At 41.0% G+C, this 26,568-nt stretch overlaps 1 protein-coding gene across 1 annotated transcript; it reads right to left on the bottom strand.

Annotated features, from left to right (window-relative positions):
* Positions 1-560: 560 nt before the first annotated feature.
* Positions 561-22,055, bottom strand: ehhadh (enoyl-CoA, hydratase/3-hydroxyacyl CoA dehydrogenase). The gene is made up of 7 exons (XM_034186547.1): positions 21,879-22,055; positions 19,577-19,680; positions 16,687-16,856; positions 15,243-15,354; positions 14,842-14,946; positions 3,369-3,710; positions 561-2,233 (listed from the first exon to the last, which is right to left on the bottom strand). Exons 1-7 carry the CDS (start codon positions 21,950-21,952, stop codon positions 981-983), a joined length of 2,160 nt encoding a protein of 719 aa, XP_034042438.1. The 5' UTR covers positions 21,953-22,055; the 3' UTR covers positions 561-980.
* Positions 22,056-26,568: the final 4,513 nt, after the last annotated feature.

Here is a 26,568-nt window from a genome sequence, read left to right as displayed (position 1 = left end):
CAATGAATGCAACTGAATATAAGAACCAAATAATAAATCCTGTCAAGCTTATGATGCTCAGCCTTTGGTTATAGTATTGTCAGAATTTTGGTCAACAGTCAGCTCGTGTTTGAGAACACACGAGGTGGTGTAACACGTCTAATACTCTAATATATTTCTAATATTCTGTCTACAACACGGCCGTATTACAATGCTAGTTCATAAACTGTGTCTCTAAAGTGAACAAAAACCACAAATAAAGCCATAAACCTCAGAAAGTGGACATTATTATCTCCTGCCAGGGAAGCATTCTTTTCAGCTCAGTTTATTTATCCAATTCAGTCCACTTCAGGTTTATTTCTAGGGCACTTTTGGTGGCCAAGCGGTTAAGTGTGCTTGTTTCCAGTGTGCAGTGTTCCCAGCTCAAACTCTACCCCTGGCCATTCTCCAAAGTAGAGTTGCAAATTTGTGCCAAATCCACCTCGGATATGCTGTGGTGATCCCAAGTGAAAACAAGGGAGATTCCGAAGGGAAGGACAGGGGAAATATGATCTCATTATTCACATTGATGGTTTTTATTATTATTATATCTTTATAATCTCAAACTGATGCTTGTGTCTTTTTTTAATTTGGTAGTGAAACAATACCACCCTGGGATAGCTTGGCATTCTGTCCAGGGTGTATCACACCTCTTGCCCTATGACTGCTGTGATAGGTTCCAGCAACCCCCCACCTCTGTCCCCCCACCCCATGACCCTTGACTGGAGAAAGCACATATATAGAAAATCAATGACAGTAACAGCCCTCACTCCTGCACTCTAATATGGTTATGGACTTTGGTAGATTTCAATACTCTCATTATCGAACTGTTTTGAGTTTGACTTTTCAGGTGTACTGAAGAAAGCGCCAAAATCAACATCACATAATAAATTAACTTTGTTAAAGTATGAGATCATCATTTGCAATGATTAGCAACAGGCTGAACTTGAATTTTTTGAGATTTAAAGATGACTGCGAAGTTTCTTGATGTCATCCCTCCACTTGTGGATCGGTGGGCTGCCACTGGCCACCAGCCTCCTGAGTAAGCTGCAGGGCTGCAGGTGTGGTACATCAGGGTGAGCCTTGTGGTAATAATCCAGCCTCTCTAGAACCTTAGCCAGACCCACCATGCTGGCATAGAACATAGGACCACCACGGTGTCTGGGCCAGCCATAACCAGATACATATATGACATCTATATCCTCAGGCCCTGAAGCTATTCCATCGTCCAGGATACGAAAACCTTCATTGATCATAGAAAAGAGGCAGCGCTCCACTACTTCTTGGTGGTCTATACGACGAGTCACCAGGCCATGTTGGGCACGATATTCCTCCAGAAATCTGTGCAGCCAAGGGTCCGGCTTGGCAACTCGACCACCGGGTTTGTCATACTGGTACCAGCCTTGGCCTGTTTTCTGACCAAACCTTCCCTTCTCACAAAGTAAATCACTCAAGGGGCTGTACCTTTGGCCTTGCCGGATTCTAGCTGGCTGCCCAGATGGTACTGCAGGGCCTGTCAGCCCTTCTTCCTTCCTAGTTTTCCAGCCCACATCCAGCCCAGAGAGGTCAGAAACTCTGAATATACCCATGCTAAAACCAAACTCCTCCAGTGCTCGATCTACCAACTCTGGCGTAGCACCCTCCTCTACCAGGAATAAAGACTGCCCCTTGTACGGCTTCAGCATGCGGTTTCCCACAAAGCCCCAGCAGTTGCCAACAGCCACACTTACTTTACCCATTTTCTTACCTAATTGCATGGCTGTGGCAATGACTCGTGGGGATGACCGTGGGCCATAGACCACCTCCAAAAGCTTCATGACATGGGCTGGGGCAAAGAAATGCATGCCTACAACCATCTCTGGGTTACGCGTTTGAGAGGCCAGTTGATCTATGTCTAGTGTCGAAGTATTGGTGCACAGCATAGCACTCGGTTTACATACAGCTGACAGCTGCTGGAAGACCTTCTTCTTTAAGGCCATGTCCTCAAACACAGCCTCGATAACCAGGTCGGCCTGTGCTGCAGCTTGGAGGTCCTGGCTGTAACTGACCAGGTTGAGTGCAGGAGCAACCCCGCGTCTCTGAGCTCCGCGCGTCAACATGCTCCACACCGTCTGCTTTGCTTCCATCATCTGCTTCTTCTGGGTCTCCACGGCAATGACAGGCAACCCTGTCTGAGCCAGGGCCACAGTTATGCCTCTCCCCATTGTTCCAAGACCTTAAAATGATTAAAAAAAAAAAAATAAAAAATAAAAAATCACAAGGTGACTCAAAGAAAATTTAATTCACAAGTAGTACTTAGAGTGGACACTGAAACAGAACTCCAAGCAGGCCCCATCTGGAAATGTTAACAATAAGATTGACCGTTTACAGGCTTTTGCCCTTTTTGTTGATCCACAGCAAAGTTTAATGATTTCCATGAGACCAAGTTTTAACAAAATTGTGAAAATTATTTCATTCACAACACAAACTATTTTCCAATTTAAAAATTATTTAAGAGGTTCCTGGCTCCACCCTGTTATGTAATTCAATCTAAAAATGTTCCCTGTCAAGAATAGAACTGTAACCATTATTAAATTTAATTGCAAATTATTTTGATAATCACTTTTGAGTCTTTTTAAAAGGGTAAATTCACTGAGTTCAGCTTTTTAAATGTGAATATTTTCTGGTTTCTTTACTCCTTTCTGACTGTAAACTGAATATTTTTGGGTCATGGACAAAACAAGACACTTGAACACATCAACCTGGAAACACTGATCATTAATTTTCATAAGTTTCTGACAGTTTATGGATGAAATAATTCATGGATTAATCAAGGAAATAACCATCAGATTAATTAATCATGAAAATAAACATATTTGCTTCTCTATTAAATATGTTTGGATTTTTTCCCCCTGTCTTTATATGTCTCTGGAAGAGGTAAAGTGGTGTGCAAGATTTTCTTCCATGAATGCCTTCTCAATTTTTTTGCACTTTATATATTGTGATTTTTCAAAATTTTGTCAAATATATGCTTTTTATGACAATATATTTGAATGCAATGTTGATAGGTATTGGTAGAGTTTATGGTTATAATTTACTGGTAAAAAAAAGATAATAAACTAATCAATTAATCAAACAAGAGTCATCAGGAGATGACATATCCCCCCTGGTCCCCACAAATCAATAATGCAAAGTGTTGGGAATCACCCAAGTACACGCTTATGCTAAATATGAATGAAATTGGTCAACTAGTTCTTGAGATATCATGCTAACAAGGGTAGGAACGGCAATATCTTGAATATGTTGCTGTGACCTTGAAATTGACCCCAATGTCAACGTAATCAACTGGTGTGGTTGGGGATCACTCTTACCAATGACAGCTGCTTTACGGACAGGCAAGGGCTCGCTTGAATCCCACCGGACTCCGTTGGGCAAACTCCACTTAGCAACAGCTCTCTCGGCAAAGAAAGCGTACTGCAGAGCACGGGCCTGGCCGGAGGTGAAGAGTGTGGCCATCAGCTCCTTCTCCCGCGCCATACCCTGAGTGTACGGCAGGGTGGCAGCTGCACGCACCGCCTGGACACACGCTACTGGCGCGATGGCACCATGGGCACTCTGACGCACTTTGTGAATTGCAGCTTCAAAAAAAGTTTCCAAATCTGAGACACCTGGGCACGGACAGGTGCTGAGACGACGGCCAGCCAGAGACTGCCCTGAACCAGAAAAAAAACAAAAACAACAGTGAAAGCTGTAGTCTCATTTGATTTTAACCATTCAAGTCTGAACAAGGAGTTTCTCCTGTAGCGATATATTTTATTCCTTAGGATTCAAATAAAAGATCCACAATCTTATATTAACAATATGATCAAAATTCGCCTGGTCTGGAAGCAATATAGGATTTTTCACAGACGTGGATTATTATACAGTTAAAGACTTTCTGTATCTTCACCATAAAAGACATGGGGAGTTATTCTGACCCTCAAACAGCAAACGTGGTGAGCATCAGTAACACAGAGCCAAAGACAGGCAACAACATTCAATTGCAACTGAAAATGCTGCGAAAACGCCCAGAAAAACATAAACCATAAAGTTGAAGCAGTAGGACCACGATGGAGACAGTTGGTAAACAGTCATGTCAAGTCAGGTCAGAAAGCATGCAGCGGAAATGCCCTGGGTCCCGGATGGCAACCACACAACCAGACGTCCGAGCCATGCCCCAAAAACATAGGCAAGCAGAAATCTCTTTGGGAATTCCAACAAACATTTTGCTGGATATTTGCTGGACAGGTAAGACAACACTGACACTGGTCTGCAGTATCAGTTATCAATACCAACAGTTACAGCATTTTGACTCACTTTACCCAAATGAGTCAAGAGGAGATAGTTTTATTAGACATCAAATATATGTATTTCCCAGTAGGAACTCAGAAATTACAACTTCCCGGTTTGCACTGAATGTAGAGTAAACTTCAGACCTTGCACATTAGCACTCTTTGGCCACTTACTGAGAGGAGGAGAAGCTTAATCGGTATGTAATTGCTTTTTTTTGGTGTGCTCATCCACTCAGCCGCTGTGTGAGCACAGCACAGTGACAGACTATTTCCAAGATAATCAAAGCCTCACGACTCAACAATTTGGTTGCGGGCACAAGAACTGATATATTCCAGGGAGGAAAATTGAATTCCTGTGATTCCCGGGGGGAGCTGCGAGTGACAGCACAAATTCAGAGAAATTTTTTACAGGTGAGACGACATGAGTGGCTTTAATATTAGACCTGAGAAAGTCAAAAGACTTTCTGTCTGCAGTGATTTAAGATGCGGACAACCAGAGCAAAGAGGATGGCCACTCTGCTAAAACCTTGGTAAAAGCATCTTAATTCCCTCTGCTATCTCCGTTGACGTGATTACATGAGACAGCAGTCGCAATCCTTCACAGCTCCACTGAATTACACTCAGCCATGGGTCTCGGCCAGGAACTGGGTCACTGTGGCAAAGCTTAAAGAGCCAGTCGCAACATCAGATCCGTGCCCGCCGCTTTGCCCAATAACAAACACGTTTGTGTAATACAGCTGTGTCGGCTTCAATGCATCGAGAAGGACGTGTGCACAGTGTGTGAGCTTTCAGGTCCAGTACATCCAACTCTGACAGAGTCATAGTATTCTGTACTGCACTGTGGCGTGATCTCAATGTACTTTAGGGCTGCAGCAGTTAATGTGTAAATGGTTGAGCTGTGTCGATGGATTTGTTGTGCAGCGAGTGGGAGGCCTGGTTTTCCCGACAGATGCAGCAGGCAGATGCTGCACCTACTGGGGTATGAAAGTTAATCTCATCAACAGCAAGTGTCTTGAATACATGTGTGTTAATATGAAAGCCCCCCCCCTGCTAACATATCAATGTGTGAAGTTTATTGTTTCAGACCGGCTTTATATTTTGTATCTGTAGGAGTGAAACTATAAAATTTCCTCTGCACCGCCTGACTCACCAGCTACGCATCTCAATGACACACACACACACACACACACACACACACACAAAAATCCACACTTTATTTGTAAATGCAGCCACTCATTTCACATTCCTGTCAAACACCCCCGCTAATCAACTCCAGTCTGAAGTATTCATTAAAATCTCAAATTCTTCCTCCTGAAAAATCTCCATCTTGTATGCTGCCGGCCTCTGTGTCTGACTCACTCCAAAGCCTCGGCTTTACAAGCAACACTTTATCTCCCACTCAAAAGGGATGCTGGCAAGGTTGTGCAGAGAGAAAGAAAAAAAGAAAGGAGAAAAAAAAAAAAAAACATGTACGAGTTCTCATTTGATTCTAAATGTTGTTTTATGTGCAGTCCCAAAGACCTTCTGTTGGATCAGTAACATTTTGAACATTTGGAGCTGAAATAATTTACAAAAATCACAGTTGACATTAAACAACAGATGAATTCTACAAATTATAGCCCTTCACACAATCTGAAGCACTGCAGATATGGAACGAAACTGCCAAACTAAATTTTGTGTTACTGTGAAAAAGAGATCTTAAAACAAGAACACAGTTTGTAGTTGGCTTAAAATATATACTTTTTTTTTAAAAAGTCACTATTGAGGAGTAAATAATTACATATTACGTAATTAAATTACAAAATAAATGTAATTGTAATCCATTACATTTTCTATTTATTATTTCAATTAAGGGCCATGGGGCTGCTGGAGCCAATCCCAGGACACCAGTCTATCGCAGGGCCACATACAGACAAACAGTCACACTCCCACTAAGCCACCGTGCTGCCATAATCCATGAGTTACTGAGGAAAAAAAAAAAAGTGTAATTAAATTGGAGTTACCAATTAAAATATTGGTGAATACATTTGGATATAATCAAAAAATAAATAAATCTAATCTTGAAAATATTCATATAAGGCCTGTGTTGCTTTTCATCATTGCTCTGCAGTACAGTAATGGCATATTTCTGAACGAGTCATCAAATTTGATTGGACTTTATTGTGAATTAGCACCACATCCTGTCTGCTAAGCATCGTCTGTGTCACTAGATTTAGACCATTTTTACCCGAGGCCATCAAATATATATATATATATATAGGGTATTGTGAAGGCTTTTCATCCGTCCGTCCGTCTGTCTATGCTCAGCATAAGTCCAGTTCTATTACTGCCAGGGTCTTCAAATTCACAGGGAACATTCTTGGGACACAGACCTTGGACAAGTTCAAAGATGGCTAACCTGGACCTATTACTAAGAGGTTAAAATGTCACATTCTGCTGCTATTTTTAAAGATATGATCTTGCAGACGTTAGCGTGATGATCTTGCAAACGCTAGCCTGGTGAAGTCACTTCCTGGTGTCGCTAACTGCTAACTTCACTTTGTTTTTGGCTAGAAATAACACCTTTCTCAGTATTATGTAAACGCTGGGGAGAAATAAACACTTCTAACACTGAAAATGCTGTTTTTGTAACATGATAACACCTCTGGAAGGATTTACAAAACATTTAGCAGATGTTGGAGGGATGACTGATAGCTAGCTGCAAAACTGTTTCATTTGTGTGTAAATATAACCTTTGTCATATCTTATGTAAAAGCTAGCGAGACATAAACGCTTCAAAAAAGAAAATACTGTTTTTGGAACCTAATAATGCCTCTGGAGTGATTTATAAGACATATCTAAAAGTTAACCTTCTATGGAGTTAAAAATGTCTCAATACCTGCAAATGCACAGAGGGCAATCTACAAATATTCCTTTATTTGCACAACTTCCACTCTTGTCACGTAAACACACACGCAACATAAATATTGTTTTTGATGATTGATTGATAGAGGGGCTTTAATGAACAATGAATATGTACAAATTGTATGTAAGACAATAGGATCTTAATAAATAATTAAGCAACTGTAAATTTTAAAGAACACAGTGCTCATACAGCAGAGGGTATTTTAGCATTGCGTTATATTTTACCTTTCATAGCGATTAAAATTGCTATCTAGAGACATGCATCAAATCACATGACTTTTATTCCACGCAAATGGGTCAGTTTTGTAAGAACTGGATTGTTTGGAATATTGTTGACAGAAAAGAGGGAGAAACTTGGAGACACAGGAGAGGAACAAATGTTCTCTGAAGGTAACAGTGGTGGATGTAGGATTTTTCCAAGTCGGGGTATATGCAGGGACCACATTTTACCCAGGGGGCTATGTTTATGGCCAACATCAAAGCACAATGCCCTGTTCAGTAAGGTGTATGCATTCCACTAGTCATTCTTTCAGTGTTGGCCACACTTTCAGATTTGAGGAAAGTCAAAGTCAAAACAATAGTCCAATAGCCCTACTGTTCCAATAGTCTTCCCAACATGTCTTGGTCAACCAAGAAACAGACATTTTGCCTGGAGGCCTATTTTGTCAATAAATCAGCATAATTTGGAAAGAACATTACTTACTTTTATGCAAAGTGACCAAGATAACTGAAACTTTGAGGAATGATCGAACACAGACTGAAGTTTAACAATTGTTAAGAGTTCTGTATTTTTTTGGGGGGGGCGGGGGGCAGCCTGTAATTTAAACTGTTACATTACTTATTAAATTTTAACAGCGTAACTTGTAATCGGTAATATATTACATTTCAAAAGCAACTTTCCCAACACTGCATATTGTGTATATCACGTAAGGGTACCGCATAAGGAATCTATTTCATAGATTTGACACTATCATGTATTGTTATTGAGTTATGTTCACAAGATAAATAACTACATTGTTGTTAATATGCATGTTTTTACACATAATTCTCCCAAACTGTAATCGGCATATCTACCCTTCAGATATGAACTGTTTCACATGTATTGTTATTGATCCTTATCTTGACGTTCTATGGCTTATAAACTAAAATAGTGGTTTGCAACCACATTCCTCCTGGACAAGGCAAGCTCAGCTGAGAGATGAAATATGAGGGCTGTCCATAAAGTATAGGTCCTTTTTATTTTTTTCAAAAACTATATGGATTTCATTCATATGTTTTTACGTCAGACATGCTTGAACCCTCGTGCGCATGCGTGAGTTTTTCCACGCCTGTCTGTGACGTCATTCGCCTGTGAGCACTCCTTGTGGGAGGAGTCGTCCAGCCCCTCGTCGGAATTCCTTTGTCTGAGAAGTTGCTGAGAGACTGGCGCTTTGTTTGATCAAAATTTTTTCTAAACCTGTGAGACACATCGAAGTGGACATGGTTCGAAAAATTAAGCTGGTCTTCAGTGAAAATTTTAACAGCTGATGAGAGATTTTGAGGTGATTCTGTCGCTTTAAGGACTTTTCACGGTGCGAGACGTCTCGCAGCGCTCTCAGGCGGCGTCATCAGCCTTTTTCAAGCTTAAAACCTCCACATTTCAGGCTCTGTTGATCCAGGACGTCGTGAGAGAACAGAGACGTTTCAGAAGAAGTCGGTTTCAGCATTTTATCCGGATATTCCACTGTTAAAGGAGATTTTTTTAATGAAAGACGTGTGGGCGGATTGCAGCGTCGGCTCGCAGCCGCCGCGACGCTCCGCCACAGGAAAAACACCTCTGTTGGAAGACTTGAGGAAAAGTTGGAACATGTCCAGCTGTTAAACAATTTCTCATATACTCACTCCACTGAAAGCCATCAAAAGCCGCCTGGATTTTACAAATGGTTATCAACACGGAGGTGTTTTTCCTGTGCCGCCGCGCCGCGTCGGCTGCGTCCCGACGCGCGGACCCGTCCACACGTCTTTCATTAAAAAAAATCTCCTTTAACAGTGGAATATCCGGATAAAATGCTGAAACCGACTTCTTCTGAAACTTCTCTGTTCTCTCACGACGTCCTGGATCAATAGAGCCTGAAATGTGGAGGTTTTAAGCTTGAAACAGGCTGATGACGCTGCCTGAGAGCGCTGAGCGACGTCTCGCACCGTGAAAAGTCCTTAAAGCGACAGAATCACCTCAAAATCTCTCATCAGCTGTTAAAATTTTCACTGAAAACCAGCTTAATTTTTCGAACCATGTCCACTTCGATGTGTCTCACAGGTTTAGAAAAAATTTTGATCAAACAAAGCGCCAGTCTCTCAGCAACTTCTCAGACAAAGGAATTCCGACGAGGGGCTGGACGACTCCTCCCACAAGGAGTGCTCACAGGCTAATGACGTCACCGACAGGCATGGAAAAACTCACGCATGCGCACAAGGGTGCAAGCATGTCTGACGTAAAAACATATGAATGAAATCCATATAGTTTTTGAAAAAAATAAAAAGGACCTATACTTTACGGACAGCCCTCGTATGTGCATTTAAGTGGATTCCTAAGGACCAGTGTTGGGAACCACTTTTCTAAACCACATACTGTAAGTGTTAAGTACATTTGGGATGAACCAACTCCTGTCTCCTATTTATGTGGTATGTATTCTGAGCACAATGTAAAGAGCAGCGTGCAAAGGGGTTGTATTTAGTTACTTAATTAGTCATGCACATGTTTTGGACATAACATGACAAACAATCAGATTGTCATCTATCATTCCCTTTAAGAGGGTATTTTAGCATTGCGTTATATTTGACCTTTCGTAGTGATTAAAAATACTATCTAGAGACTAGCATCAAATTTCGTGACTTTTATTCCATGCAAATGGGTCAGGTTTGTAAAAATGGGATTGTTTGGAATATTGTTGACTGAAAAGAGGGGGTAACTGGGAGACGCATCTATCATTCCCTTTAAGAGGCGGAATAAGGTGTACACTGGAATACTGCTATGTTGACAGCAGTCTAAAGACCCTGAGAAAATCAGTGAGCAACTTTGTGGTGAGTTAATAGATCTGGGTGCAATTCACAAAAGTATGCAAGCGGAGAGCAGCCACCCAAGCTACCTGAGGTGAAGCTATAACATAACATTTTGTAGTTTTCCCACTAGTATTACCTTTTATTTCATTTAATTGTTCTTTACAATTCAGTTTCATAGTGTATACAAGCAGAGTATATGCATGTCATGTAACGTGTATCTGAATAATGCACAATATTATTGTTGACCTCCCTGAGTCAGGAAACAAAATGGATCAGCAGCATTGGAGTAACCTCTCCAGGCACAAGCCTGGACTAAGCTTATGGAGATCCTGGGATGCCCAGTTGATAGAATCCCCTCTCTGCAGTTGTGCATAATATGAAAGCAGACCAACACTTCTGGCCTTAGTTTGGCTGCGGGACCTACCACAAGGAAGTGAAAAATAGGCCAACCACTTTAGCGGATCCATTCATAGTTTTCTAAAGGTGCCCTGACACTTGCACGATTTTGATCTACGCACTTGCACACACATCGTCATGATGATCCCACCTGCTGTGTTCCCAGCTGGATGCTGTGCTTTGTTCCACTGGCTGCCATGCACTGTGCACTGGATGCTGCGTATATAAAATAATTACTTCATAGCGGATTAATGATTTTCTCTTTGAGTTGGCTGTTGAAAACTGCTCTAATCGCTTCCGGAATCACAGTGGACAACTCCAGCAGCAGCTCTTCTCACGCGTGCGTGCACTGAACAAGATGGAGAAAGCATTTGGCACTGTCTAAAGAGGTCATTATTTGTCATGTCTACATTGTAATAGCTTGGTAAAACAGATGCATGTTCTTTCCTTCTTGTGTGCAGCTATAAAAGTATGTTATGATAGATTTAACATCTCGTTTTAATCGCTCAGATGAGCTGCGCTCTGATGCGGTGTGCTGACGCAATCACTCACACTGTTCACTTCTTTACTCGACTTGACGAGCTACGCGCACCATCTCACGCACCATCAAGTATCAACGTGCATCAACACATAGTGTTGGCAATTAGACTGCGCAACGTTCACAGCCATTTCACGTTTGTTTCACGACTTTGATGCGTGAGATTTTCTGAGCATTTCAAAAGTCTCTTTGCGCACTTGCACGCTGCGGCACACATATCACGTTCTGTCTACACCGGTTCACAGAGAGTTTACTCACCAGTACGACAATGTGTACAGGTGCATGAATCAAAGTCGTGCAAATGTCAGGGGGCCTTAATTATAGATGGCCATTGTTTTGCAAAATAGCTCATCCATACTTTAGCAGGTCTTGTTTGTTTGTTTTTTCCTGCTGGGTGTCTAACCATCCTCCTTACTGGAGGAATCCAGTGGGGAAGCCAGTCTGACACAGGTAGCACTGCCTACATGACACCAATAGCAGGCAGTGCCTGACCTGTCATTAACTGCAACATATTACAAGCAGGAAAAGTCTGCACTCAACTTTAGACCAGGTTTTTGTTATTCTATGGCGCAATCACTTTCTGCTGCCTCACAACAGCAATGCTCCAAATCTGACCATGACCACACTTTGAGACCAACACACCCATGGCTGGAAAGAAGAAGATCAGCAATGAGTGTGAAAAACAACTGCACCTGTTGGAAACTAGCAATGACACTTTACTTGAGTGCTGCTTTGCGACAGGTACAAGATACAGCTCACTGTGTTTACAAATGTTTCTGCAATTGTGCCAAATGAGTAATTCAGGGAGAATCAGATGATCTGAGAGAGTGTCAGCTATGTCAAGGCTGACAATGTGGCACATTCCTCTGCGCATGATCTGGCATGCAGGTGTTGAGGACCCAGTGGCTGGAGAAGGTCAACAGAACATTACATTTCACCTGGCTGCTTCATACTGATGGTTACTGTCAAGATTATAGGATGGATCGTTGTCTGCCTGGGTGGTTGACGTTCTGGACCTGGGGTGGTATGCTCCCATACTTGATTTGTCCACACACAGGCCAACCCGATCTCAAGCCAGTTCGTGATGGGATCATGAAAAGTGATCTATTAGTTTGTGATACCATCACAAAATGTGTTACATTATGGTGATGGTATCACAAAATTATTTTGTGATGGTATCACGAATATGGGGCAAAGCATGGGTGTTATGGTCAGTGTTAAAAATGGTTAGTGTTACACAGGCATGCACTCATACATGATGATATAATATTCATAATGGCCCCTTCACACACAGTGCGGAGTATGGACTGCGTTTGGACAAAAACGGCGAAACAGTTCAAAATTGGAGCATGAAACATTGTGCCGACAGGCACGCATGCACGAACCCGGTGCAAGAGTTTGTGCATGTGCTGGTGTTTTTCGAGCAGGAACAGTGCCAGGTGCAGCACATGGTGCCACTTATGTGGAATAAATAAAAACCAGTCGGTACATGTAGAACCACATCGCGCCGCTTATGTGAAATAATAATAAAAAAATTTAAAAAAACACACCACCCAGGATGCAAACCGTGCATTTCAAAACCTCTGATCTGCAGTCAGAGACTTTACCACTGAGCTACAGAGACATTCTTTGAAAGCTGCAGGAAGCTGCCTCATATCAGGAAGGACATGGAAGTATTACAAAAAAAAATTAAATCCCACACCTTATAAAAACACCGCATTTATCAAACGAGCAATACAAATATGATCCGTCTGTTCCTATGGTGATGACCCATTGTCACTGACATACAGTCATGAAATGACATGAATGAGAAGCAGTGTGCTCTGATCATGTTCACATCTACTGGTCAGGTGCGTCCAGTCGGCCGCGTGCGTGTTCTTCCCGACACGCATGTGTTGTGGACGGCACGCCACAGCACAGACACCGCGTCATGTGAAACAGAGCTCACGTGGGTGATGTGACGGTCAGATCGCCCGCTGCGTGGTCCATTTCAACCTGAGGGTCTATCAGTGTCCGCTCCGTGCACATGCGCTTGCTTCAGCTTGTCGCCACCACGGCAATATGTTTTTATTTATGTCCACATAAATACAACAATCAGACACACGCACCTCACAGTGGACAGTTGTTTGTCCATAACTGTCCAAACACAGTAGGTGTTGTGTAGCTGGAATGTCCAGAATGACAGATCACCACATCACCACAGCTGCTTCTGTTGGAAGCCACGCCTCCTGTGAGTGGAGCACACATACACCCCACGTGTCTGTGTGTGTGTTTGCAAAGTCACACTCGTGGGGAACTTAGACAAATTTCACAGCAGTACAACAGCGATTGTCTGCAGTCTGTTCTCGTGCCAAGAGCGCGACTGGCCACACATTTTCTAAATGCCACGCGAACGGTGGTAGGTGTTCGTGTGTGTCACCTGGACTTTGGCCAACACCTGCCGAGAGAGGGTGCGATGGGTTTGCACACTGTCTTTCAGGCACTTGTATGCGCAAATAGTTGTAGCAACAACTGTACAAGGCGTTGGAGACAGGGACGACATTACACGGTTTGCATACGATTCCTGCGTCATGCACACTAAGTGTGCACTTCGTCCAAAGTTCGCACTATGTGTGAAGGGGCCCTAATGATGGGACATAATAAAAAGCAGCTTTTTTAAAAAAAACAAATTTAGGTTGCACTTAAACTGCTTGTTTGGCATTTTTTTCCCCATTTTTGTTGTCTGCAACAATCATGTACCAGGCCATACACCAACAAAGAAAGCAAGTTTACATTAAGAGTATGATTATTATCACAAAATGAGGTTCATGCCTTTGACAAATGAACAGTTTATTTAATAAAAATATTAATAATCTAACGTTTGATTGTGGTTGGAATGGGAATGTTGGGAAAATTATCATTTCATTTTCTGTTGATTACAACATTTTCACTCCAAAATTCTTGGCTGTCCAAAAAAAATTGTGCAACACAAACAAGTTGTGCTCACAGCAAAATACATGCTTCTTAATGCAACCTTGTAATGCTCTCTCACACAAACACACAAAGAAATGTTGGCGAATGTGTACCGTATTATATAAAACGTGGCTGTTGTCGCTACCTTCTACACAGAAAAGTCGCGGCACCATGATAGACATAAAGCATGAAAGAGGGAATAAGTGCACTTATCCTGAGAGCATAATGACTTCAATGATCCATAATTGGGTTTATAATTATATTTCCAGGTGTCTGTTAGTATTACCAACTGGTGAGATATGGCAGTCTGACAATCGGCACAGCGGCTCCATCAGGCTGATCTGTGAGTGCAAAGCTAACCTCGTCAAAGTAAATGATGGGCCAGGGACTGTTATTAATATTCTAAGAATGTTTGTCCCTTTTCGTCCTTCTGAATAATAGAGTAAAAGAAGCAAAGACATCAGAGCACATCTGACAGAGCCATGAAACATTTATGGCTTCTGTGGTAGAGGATCTGCCTGCCGTTTTCCCCTTTGCCTTCCACAACCAACACATCGACAGGTCTTGATGCTGTACTCGCCTGAAATAACTGGTCTAGGAGGAATTTCACCGCAGCCTTTCAACATAAAAGCTAATGTTTAACCTGCTGAAGAAATATTGAATGCATCCTCTGTTTCTCCTCACCAACAACACTCAGGGCAAACTTCAAAGCTGTGTCCACAGTGTTTTGATCAGTAACCTGATCCACGATTCCGAGTTTCAGCGCCTCTGCAGCGGTCACATGGCGACCTGTCGGACACATCAAAGGAGTCACGGGGTGCAGGTGAGTGACATGCAACACTATCAAAATATTCTCAATACCAAGAAGAACAGCTTGCCTGAGAACAAGAAGCTAATGCAAAAATAAATACATACTGCCCCCTACTGGTCATACACATAAATTATCAATCTAAAAAGTAGAGTGAGCTGCATTGCTGCATGCATACTACAGCAATAATTTTAATGCTTTTCCACAATCTGCTTCTGCATTTACACAGTCTGGATTGGCTCCAAAAACACAGCTGAAGTTATCCCGTCTGTGTTACCTGTGGTGATGAGATCTAAGGCAGCTGGGACCCCGATGAGCCGGGGCAGACGCTGGGAGCCCCCAGCAGCTGGTAGCAGGCCCAAAGTCACCTCTGGAAGCCCCAATCGTGCCTAAAAGGACATGTGTTTGCATGTCATTTCTGCCAATGGGGAGCACTGCGCTCACAACAATCCAAAAATAAATGAAAGGCAGCGGAGTAGTGATGACCCTGCATAACAGCTGTTGTGTCTTAGGACTATAGTGGCATCATCATCATGACATCACTTATATCTCCAATGACAAATAACTGGCCGATAGGTATAAGCTTTGGACCAAGTCTCTAACCCTATCGGTTGTGGAGACAGCCAAGAAAATGTGTTTTTCAGAAAATTATGATGTCATTTCATTCCATCTTTGTGAAGTAACCATAACATCAATCACACCTTTTCACTACAAATTATTTACTGAATGATATAACCTTGACAACTTGTCTGTAGCGCTACTGACTGTGAAGTCATGCTGGAAAATGTGTTTTGCTTTGTTTTGTGGGGATGGCACAATACCACTTTTGCAATGTCCGATACCAAACAGAATAAAAACTGTTGTGAAACACATTTGTCTGTATGCACATTGGTAACCTAGCTATCTAACAAAACTTAACTCAAAGTGTGGAACAAACATTCTACTCACCTAATGAAAAATATCCATAGCCCTCAACATGACTCATATGTGCAATACAAGAGTCTGATCAGATCGGATTCTGTTTTTCTAAATTCCTAATATCGGATCAAGACATTTTCCTCAATATCGGACTGATAATCTCAATATCAGACTCCTAGCTGTTTGGACTGTATTTGTAATGACCTTGACATTCGACCAATCTGTTCTAAAAGTATGTGGAGACACTCACCCAAGGAATATTCCGACCAGGTTTACTGAAAATCTACTCACCTGTTACCATGTTATTTTGTACACAGACATACGAGTGATTAGAATATCCTGGGCTACCGCTACTGTGCAGGGAACTAAATCAGAGCCATGGTGTTGAAGTTGCTGACACAACATCAATCAGTTTCACTTCAATGGCAATGAACTGTTATTCCAGTACAGAATGCCAGAAAGTGAATGTACACCGCAGGAGGGTGCACAACCTGCTGCCCAACTCTGCAGATTAGAAAGTTCAGAGGCAAAACTGATACTTTGTGATCCAGCCTGCAGAAATATTACTTTTTCCCCGAACAGTTTTATCACATTCGACCCACATAATCAATGTCAAATACAGCTACATTTTCTCTGAAACTAACACTTTAATATCTTGGCAGAGTTGTGTTTGCAATGAGGGTTCATGCGAGGACAATTTAATCACTGGTCACTATGTAACATGTACGGCAGCAGTGCGGCTCAACAGACAGTACGAGACTTCACACAGTGAAGTGAGTGATATTTGAACAGAGTGCACTTACCTGGTTGTGTGCGATACGATAATGACAGCCAAGCGCTAACTCAAGGCCACCGCCTAAAGCAACTCCCTCGACGGCAGCCACCACCGGCTTCTCTCCAGCCTCCAATGCATGTATTATCTCGATTATTGAAGGCCCAGACATTACCTTTCCAAACTCCCTGATATCTGCACCTGTTGTAACACAAAGTCACGTTAAATGGTTGCGTCTGAACATCATGTTCCCTAGATTCCCCCAAAATAGCTCCTTAAATGATGGGTGCTAAACAGTGACATTCATGTCCAATTTTACTTGAAGACAGTAATATCCTGCATTCCTCCAGATGAAACTACTGTTAGATTTAAGGCATAAGATAAACAAGCTGATGATAACATGATGGCATTAACCTCTGAGGTCTGACACACATTAGCCACAGAAGAGAAGAAGTGCATGCAGCAAACCATGTTTCAGTAGCTCATGGATTGTAGTTCCTGAGATATGGTTGTTAGCCTAACACATTGGTCTGTTTGCCTGTCTGAGCCAATATTTCCACAACAGAAAGCGCAATTACAATCAATCATGGTGGATAAACTCTTCTCACAATACAAGCTTCTATTTCAAAGGTCAAAAGCAAATCAGAGGTCATCATCAAAAATACATTAATGGCCTTATCTCAGGAAGCACATGAGACACTCAAATGGGCTGTTTCACAGTCAGTGTACGCAAGTATGTGTCACTGGCACCAAAATATCAAAGTGGTTACTTTGGTCATATTATTCATCCATATGTAACTGAGGACTGGGGTAATTAAATGCCCAAAGTTTCAGACTTGTCAGATGTTTGTATATATTGACATAAAATCAACTTTGAGATCACTTTTTTTTTTGTAATCCCAAGACGACAAGTTTGAAAGATTTAAAAAAAAAAAAAAACTTTGGAAGTGCAAGTGAACACAACACAGGTTGGTTCTTGCAATGTTTGTAAATGTAATATACAGACAAATTGTGACTAATATGCGATTTACGACTTTTGATTATGCGGATGGCTGTGTTTTGGGTTTTATTTATTTATTTTATTTATTGTGCATTTGTTTTGTGTAATGAAGCAGGGGTGGTGGCCAAGTGGTTAATGCACTTGATTTCAGTGCAGAAGGTTCCCGGTTCGAATCCCACTCCTACCACATTTCTCCATAATTCTCGTAATGTGGAGTTGCGTCAGGAAGGGCATCCACCGTAAAATTTGTGCCAATTCAACATGCAGATCCACCTTGGATTTGCTGTGGCGACCCCCGAGTACAAAAACAAAGGAGCAGTCGAAGGGACTTACTTTTTGTTTTGTGTATTGCTTGTGAACACAACACAGAGCTGGGCCTTGATGGTTTATAAATATAATATAAACTGTGATGATTAATACTGTGATTTACTGCTTTAGTAAAAATTATGGCCACGTTTGGGGGTTTATTTATTTATTTGTTAGTTTGTTTGTTTATTTATTTATTTGTTTTCCAGTGGCTTCCAGTTGCTGCAAGATCAGATTTTAAAGTACTGTTATTCATTTATAAAATTGTTCATGGACTTGCACCTCCCTATCTGACTGACCTGGTAAGCCCCTATGTACCAGCTCAGGCCCTGCGTTCTCAAGGTGCAGGACTTCTGTGTGTTCCCAGGGTGAATAAAAAGTCTGCCGGTCACAGAGCTTTCTCCTACCGTGCTCCAGCTCTGTGGAACGATCTCCTGGCACACATTCAGCAGTCTGATGTGGAGACTTTTAAGTCACGTTTAAAGACTCATTTGTTTTCCCTGTTTTATCATTAGTGTTATGATGTGTCTTTATTCTTGTATTATTTTATGGTCGTCTTTTTATTGTGTTTTAAATTTTTAATTCAGTTTTTTTGTTGTTGTTTTATGTTGTGTAAAGCGCCTTGAGACGATTTCATTGTGAACTGGCGCTATATAAATTAATAAATTTGAATTTGAAATTTGAATTTGTTTATTTCCTGTGTTTGTTATGCGTTTTATTTATCCATCTAAACTGAATTGGTTAAGAAGGTCTTCTTAACTAATTCGCTCCAATGTCATCACTCAGAATAAACGTTAGACGTTCATAAGATCGCAGGTGTCCGGAGACCAGCAACCACTCACCAGACACAAAATCAACTTTGAAATAATTTTTTGTTGCAATCCCGAAGAGGACTTTTTTTTTACAAAGATAATTGTTGTGTAAATTTTATAGACTAATATGAGTGCAATCTACCCATATATGCTATCTACTAAAAACAGTTGATGGTAAGTACGTACTCAGGGTATACAACTGCTATTGTGTTTCTGCATTCTAAAATAGTGATGGACTATAAGCATTTCTGGAGAGGACAGTTTTTGAGAGACAGAGAGTTACAGCCCAACATTAAAGACATTTGAGTGAATTAGGTACACATCCTTTTGTGGCATCACAGACAGTGATTACCTCTTTCAAACAAAAAATTATTATTCACATAACAATGATGCTTGAGTTTGAAATGCACTTTATTTCCAGAGAGGACATTTTTGACAGACATTTTATTTTTGAACTCCTATTTCAAGTCGTTTCCCCACTGGGCAATGATCCTGAGAGTTAGATTGTTATACAGTAGGCTTTTATAGGAAAACGAGTCTATTTAGTGGTTACCTACTAAATACGTACATAGTTCTGGCAGCCCATCAAAATTAGGCATCATGGAAATGATACAGATATTTTGGTAAAAATTGATGATTATAACGGCTTCTTCCCACTCTGTGGTGAGGCCAGGTGAAAACACAAATCCCTCTTAGAACTGAGTGCATACTGACGACTTTTACATCACAAATCCACAATGAAAAAGGAAGGTTATGTCTCTTCTGACATCAGAAGATAAATAAAAAATGAATAACATCCATACCGCCACAGAATTTTCCATTCTGGCCACAGATGACGACGGCTTTCACATCTGAGTCACTGATTGCTCTCTTCACTGCGTCAACAATCTCCCGTCTCACCGCCGCACTATAACACGTCACAAACACATTCTCTGAAAATGTTACACTTCACACTTTTATTCAGACTTGTGACCTTTCAAGCTCAGTAAAATGCTGTAAAAATGCTTCATTATAACCACTTTTCATTGAAGCCCATTTCTGAAATTCAGGAATGACCCTGATGACAAATAACTCATGCCACTGGATAAAAAGAGACTTCTGACACACTTTTAGATATTGTAGTGTCATCGTAGTCTCCCTAATACCCCCATCACACGAGAGGCAGAATGAGCCAGAATCACGTCCGAATGACAATTCGACCCGCATTCGGGGAGTGCAAAGAAATGTCGGATAGCATTCTCAGAGCAGTCTAAACAGTCAGACGCAGTCAAGGTGGAACCACTAACGAATGGCAGGGATGTTCTGTATGTTTCCGCCACATTGAACCGTGGTCGAATGTCCCGAATGTGCCTGAACGCACCACGAGGACGCCTCAAGTGCTGCATGAAACTGCAATTGGACCGCAACTGACCCAATCGGACAATCTGGCAGCTGTCCAGGTACACTTACTGTGTTCCACCTACGTTTGTCCTGCATTCGGAGGCTCATGCGCACGGCACATGCATGAATCAGTCAGGAGGGTTGGAGTGCAGTCTGGGTATTTGAATGGCTGTCCTTTGCAATTCTTATTCCCTCCCAGATGTGTTTTATTTTTATTTTTTTTACATTCTGCCTGATTAGGCTTGGCTCGTGCTCATTCGTGCTAAGTGTGATGGGGCTAGAAGTAACCGTTTGTTTGACACAAAATCATTCTAACTGTACTCAAGAATCCTCTGAAGGGACTAGTAGCAAAGACATCCAGTTGTTGTCTTAGGTCACCAGTTAATGTCCAAGTCTCACAACCATACAATAAGACAAGAAGGAGCAGGAGGGCACCAAAGACTTGGACCTTCTTTCTCCTGCAAAGATAATCAGCATCACCAAACCCCTTTGTCCAGTAACTTCATGACTCCGTAAGATCTTCTCAGATGTCTCTCAACCTCAAAGGCCAATGACCCTGATACATGAATAAGATAACGTGATAACATGAACACTGTCACAATAACGTTGACATCGCTGCCTGATTAATCCACTCTGCAGGAGCTGCATTCTACATGGTCAAAGGCTGCTGGAAACTATTTGGTTTTATGTTTTGATGCCATTTTTAAAAAAAATGCTGTAACGTTGTACAAACGGATTGAAGTATAACCAAAGAGAAGAAGAAATAATTAACTCTCCCTGGGACGTAAGGCTCTTCTCTGAAGTTTGATTGGTGCCGTTTGGTAGCAGGATCACTCAAAACAATAGTAATTAAACTGTGAAAATGTTCTAAATTTTGGTACATAAAAAAAGGATCACTTGAGAAACTTTAAAACTTGAGGAAAAGTTAAGGTGTGTTACCTTAAATTTGAGTCTGAGAGGAAGCAACCAGACTAAAAGTGATCTCCTACTTTTATTTTTTTCACCATAAAAAGGTGAGTGTTCTTTTCATGGTGGCTGATGTCCCATTTCAATCTGATGCCTCGAACGCTTTCTACAGTTCCAAAGTTGTGATCAGGAGGTTTTGTTGAACCTTTGGAATGAAAGTCATGGTTGGTAATTTGGGCATCCTTCCTCAGTGATGTGAAGTCTGTATGGTCCCAAAGTTCTAAACCTGCTGGCATGACTTTGGACTGTTTTGAGGCGCCTCCTGTGGAGGACCTTGACTTGAGGATATGCATGACCTCCACAAGCCTTGGTTTAATTCTTTACATTTTTCCCAAAGGAGGCACTACAGATTCTTCAGTTGAGTCCTTAAATACAGCCACATGTTCCCCAATTAACCTATAATTACACCAATTACTCAATCAAAAGCTTTTGCAAGGAATCCTATCAATTTCCATGCTGTTTATACAGGCATTTATCTTGTGATCTAATGGAAATATCTGACAAAGCAAATAAAAAGCTAAAATAAATCTATCTTGTAACTATGAAACATACTTGCATGTACTACTTTTTGGTAAGGGTATGTTCAAGTAAAGTAGACATTATAACGTATTTTTTTCAATTGGAGTGCGTGGAATATCTAACTTTTGCCTTTGATAGAGCGACTGCAAGTGAAACGAATGCAAAGCGGAGGTTTTTGTTTTTAATGTTAAAACGTGGACATCATGAACTTAAAGTTCCAGAGAAGCTGTTTTTTCTCACCTGAGTGCGTTGACTGGCGGATTTTGCAGCGTTATCAACCCAACAGAGCCAGAAACACGACGAAACTGAGCCATGGCGTCGATCCAATACCGCAAATGATCGCCACTATGCTTTGGAACATAAAAATGCTCTGGAAGTGAACTTTGTCACTCTGCTCGCTGTGTGCTTCACCTCCGACACACTACTTCTCCCGTTTCAGACTCGCCCCCAATTCCTTAATCCATATTCTGATTGGGCGGCTCTGCAATCACTGAAGTCACTGTCCGCCATATTGTCTCACCCAAAACACGGCCTGTGCGCATGGTGACAGTACAGCTATTTTGTTTTTATTCACTTTATTGTAGTACGTATTGTCCTATAAAATTGTTTTTATTGTGTGTTTAAAGTATGCATAGTGTGCGCAAAATTCAACTATAACAGAGCGAACAACTTAAAAATTTGTTGCTGATTCATGTGATATAATACCGTAGCTGTCACAGTCAGTGTGCCTTGCCTATACCCTCATTTGTAGGACTCCAGTCTAGTACTCAAACTCGCGTCCATCTTGAGTCCTGGTTTTCAGGACTCGTGACTTGACTTGGAATTGAACTCAGACTCAACTACTGATCACATTCAGGCTTGGGCGTTGGATCCAAGGATTTTCTTTCATAAAACTTGGATCTGAATGCTGGAGACTCAAAACTCAACTCGGACTCAAGGTTTTGTGACTTGAGTACAATACCTCCTGTGCCACAGCATGGCATGTAGGCAGTAAACAATTTAAACACTGTTGATCTGAATGTGATAAGCATCCTTTTGGTTATATAATACAATAATACAAACTTGTGGTTACTGAGTAAATCAAATCAATTTTATTTATATAGCGCCGAATCACAACAAACAGTTGCCCCAAGGCGATTTATATTGCAAGGCAAAAGCCATACAATAATTACAGAAAAACCCCAACGGTCAAAACGACCCCCTATGAGCAAACACTTGGCGACAGTGGGAAGGAAAAACTCCCTTTTAACAGGAAGAAACCTCTAGCAGAACCAGGCTCAGGGAGGGGCAGTCTTCTGCTGGGACTGGTTGGGGCTGAGGGAGAGAATCAGGAAAAAGACATGCTGTGGAGGGGAGCAGAGAACAATCACTAATGATTAAAAGCAGAGCGGTGCATACAGAGCAAAAAGAGGTGAATAAAAAGAAACACTGGGTGCATCATGGGAACCCCCCCAGCAGTCTAAGTCTATAGCAGCATAACTAAGGGATGGTTCAGTAATTGAAGACCAAATCTGCTGTCTCTCCTCAGTGAATGTTGAGATACAGCAAAGCGTGATTTCATCAGGGTCAAAGCTCAAAACATATGTTCTTTGCTCATGTTCAGTAAAAATATTCATTTCTATCAAATAAAAAAATTTAAGGCCATAATTTGCTCTTTAGCCTGATTGGTAGTTTATTTGTTTGTCATTGTTTGTCATTGACATTGTAAGACTAGAGTTACTAAGTCCACCGTGATAAAGCATCCTTTTGGTTATATAATACAATAAAATCATATTTCTTCTTTTTCTGCATATCTTGATTGTGATTTTATCTAAATGCAGATCGTTCATAACTCGTCATGTCGTGTTTTGTTCTACTGTAGCTGGAATTTACATTGATCTTATGCATATTTTGTTAATATAGGTGTGGTGGACGTGCAGAAGGAAAGGCATCCGGAGTAAAACATCATGCACAACCACATCAGATCTGCTGTGGAGACCCCGAGTGGAACAAGGGAGAAGCCAAAGGGACTTATGACATGCACATTTTAATATGTAGAGCATATGCTGTATGTGTATATACAAATACTTCTTATGATTTGGTACTGTATTGAGTAACTGAACTGAATTGAGACTTTACCCAACTGAATTGGGTAAAGTCTCATGACTTGGCAAACTATATTAAGCAATTAAAATATATGTTGTTATTTAAGTCACATTTGATCGTCAAGCTTTACTCTTGAGTGAGACAATATGGCGAATCATATACTTCCGGTGACCGACCAATCAAGTGTTTCGAGATCAGTGTGCCTCCAACACAAAAGTCGATTAAAACAGGGAGACAAAAAGGTGAATGAATTGTGTTGACTACTCACAGATAACCATGTCGGTCAAAAGCACAGAGCCCATATTAGGCTAAAATACAAAAGTCATTTTCTGTGTTTTAATTTTCTACTGGTGGTCAACAACAACAACTTGTAACATCATCGCCCCCTCCTGGACTGGACCTGGCAGAACCTTTTTGATGGTAAAGAGGACTCACTCATCTCGTCTCCAGGCAATTTAAAATGCTCACTGATCAGTTTTAAATTTTAAATGAACAATAAAATCATCCATGTAGGAAAGCCTAATGAATCATTTCATTGTAAAAATGTAAGAAAGTGTTTGTATTTGAATTCATGATTAGGGATAAAAGTGGGTTTTTAAAAAATGGCTTAATGCTGTTTTTTTTTAGCCAGATCCAAATTTGTTGTGATGCTAATTCTCACATTCGATTGTTATGAGGAGTACATAACTCATGTAGTTTTTGCTTGTTTGTTTCTTTTAGGTTTGTATGTAACCTTCTTGTTTTGTCACGGCAGATCCAATAGGATAGAATATGCCTTTATTAACATTGTAGGGGGGGCATCGAAATTGGGGGTGCTCCCAGACAGCTACTGTACACCACAAAAGAAACAAGATATCTTACATACCACAAAAAAAATGTTTAAATATGAAATATGTACTGTATACACACACACACACACACACACACATATATATATATATATATATATATACAGTTTGCCTGCTAGTGTGGGACTTTGTCAACCTGTAGCATCTCCTGGAGGACAACCGTTCAGACAAGGTGTGAGAGGTCTCCTGTGATGACCTTGGTTCTCCAAAGGCAGCAAGATGTGGCAATGTTTCCCAGGCTTGACAGAGGGCAGCCGATTAATGCAACGCCTTTCTGTCCTCGACTAGTACACCCTCCGCAATGAGTGATCAAAGCCAGAACCAGCCTTGTGTCTAGATTGTTCTTCTTGAGGACACACAGGAAGTGTAGCCACTGCTACATGGTCCCGGTGCACCCCTCACAACTCTGTAAATTTGGTATCATTACAAAGATGAGGATGAGAAATGTGGCAGGGGTGGGGTTTGAACCGGGAACCTTACACACTGAACTCAAGTGCACTAACCACTTGCCCACCACCCCTGCACATTCTAAGCTTTCTAATGATAACAAATTTATAAGGTTATTTATATGTGGCCAGGTGTGGGTGCACGCACGACCATGCTGGCCCATGGACTACTATCCATGTAAAACTACAGTCACAGTCACAGTCTCTCCCATCACAATCACTAAAAGTTAAAAATCATTCAGTCATTAGTCCTGAAATCATATTGCAGCATGCACCTACAGTATAAATGCAACACATTTTTATTCATCAATCTTACTATATTTTGCAATATGATGAATGTCTTTATACTATGTTTACTCTTAGAAATTTCACTCAAGAAAACTAAATAGTTTTTAGCTCACCAGAAAATGGAAATATGTTGTGCAAAATGTCTTAAATATTTACTTATGAACTTGCAAAGCAAGTTATACTTATTACCATAACACGATCATGACGCCTAAGAGCAGAAGTAAAATTTATGTTGGACTAATTCGATGTCAAAGGGGATACTTTGATTAAAATGGTTTATACACTCATTACATGAAGTTCCAGTTAAATACCAACAGTGTGTAATTGTTTTATAGGGATTGCTTTAATTTTATCAGGAGCAAAAAGTCTGCTACATTTCCTCCAAATATTCAGAATGATATTTTTGAAAGTTTACACTTGTGTTACAATTTTGGATTTTGCTTTAATAGAAGTGACCACAGTCCAAATATGAGTCTTCATACAGAGACAGAGCTGAGGAGGCCGAAACAACACCAACACTAACCCCGGCAGACCCACCGTCGTGGCCTGCCCTGGAGCCGCCGTTGGAGGTGCAGATCCACTATCGGCCTCTTCAGCCACATGAACACCCCAAACCACATCGAAACAAATCTCATATAGAAAGGTCCAAAGCAGCTGGACACCTGAAAGAAGCATCAACTTCACACCACCAAAAATAACACAAGCTCCATTGCAAAGCTTTACCAGGAATTGCTCGACACAAGCTTCAAAGCTTCATTTGCCAAGACGAAAAGTCTGAATTAATGATTAAAATGATGGTCAAACAGTTCAGATGTGCATTAGGAAAAAGTTAATTTGTGTGAAACACAAACTTGTGGTTACTGAGTAACTGAAGACCAAATCTGCTGTCTCTCCTCAGTGAATGTTGAGATACAGCAAAGAGTGATTTAATCAGGGTCAAAGGACAAAACATATGTTCTTTTCTCATGTTCAGTAAAAATATTCATTTATATCAAATAAAAAATTGAGGTTGCGGACTAGTTTAAGGCCATAATTTGCTCTTTAGCCTGATTGGTAGTTTGTTATTTGTTTGTCATTGTTTGTTTGTCACTGCTATTGTAACACTAGAGTTACAAAGTTCAGTGTATGAATAAATAAATAATATCATCAATACATGTATTTCTTTTTCTTACAAATTTCAAATTCATAAATGGTAAATGGTAAATGGACTGCATTTATATAGCGCTTTTCCATCTGTATCAGACGCTCAAAGCGCTTTACAAT

Source organism: Thalassophryne amazonica, chromosome 14 (genome assembly GCF_902500255.1).
Source record: "Thalassophryne amazonica chromosome 14, fThaAma1.1, whole genome shotgun sequence".
Taxonomy (NCBI): domain Eukaryota; kingdom Metazoa; phylum Chordata; class Actinopteri; order Batrachoidiformes; family Batrachoididae; genus Thalassophryne; species Thalassophryne amazonica.
Note: the sequence above shows the minus strand (reverse complement) of the source record. Positions and strands in the feature narration are given on the sequence as shown.

Bases quoted from the DNA above. Each gene is read 5' to 3' on its own strand.
- ehhadh (XM_034186547.1), bottom strand. From the start codon at position 21,952: ATGGCTCAGTTTCGTCGTGTTTCTGGCTCTGTTGGGTTGATAACGCTG. The intron at 16,857-19,576 runs GTATGGATGTTA...GTGTTACAACAG, and splicing joins GAATGGAAAATTCTGTGGCG to GTGCAGATATCAGGGAGTTT. The intron at 14,947-15,242 runs GTAACACAGACG...TGTGTCCGACAG, and splicing joins CTTAGATCTCATCACCACAG to GTCGCCATGTGACCGCTGCA.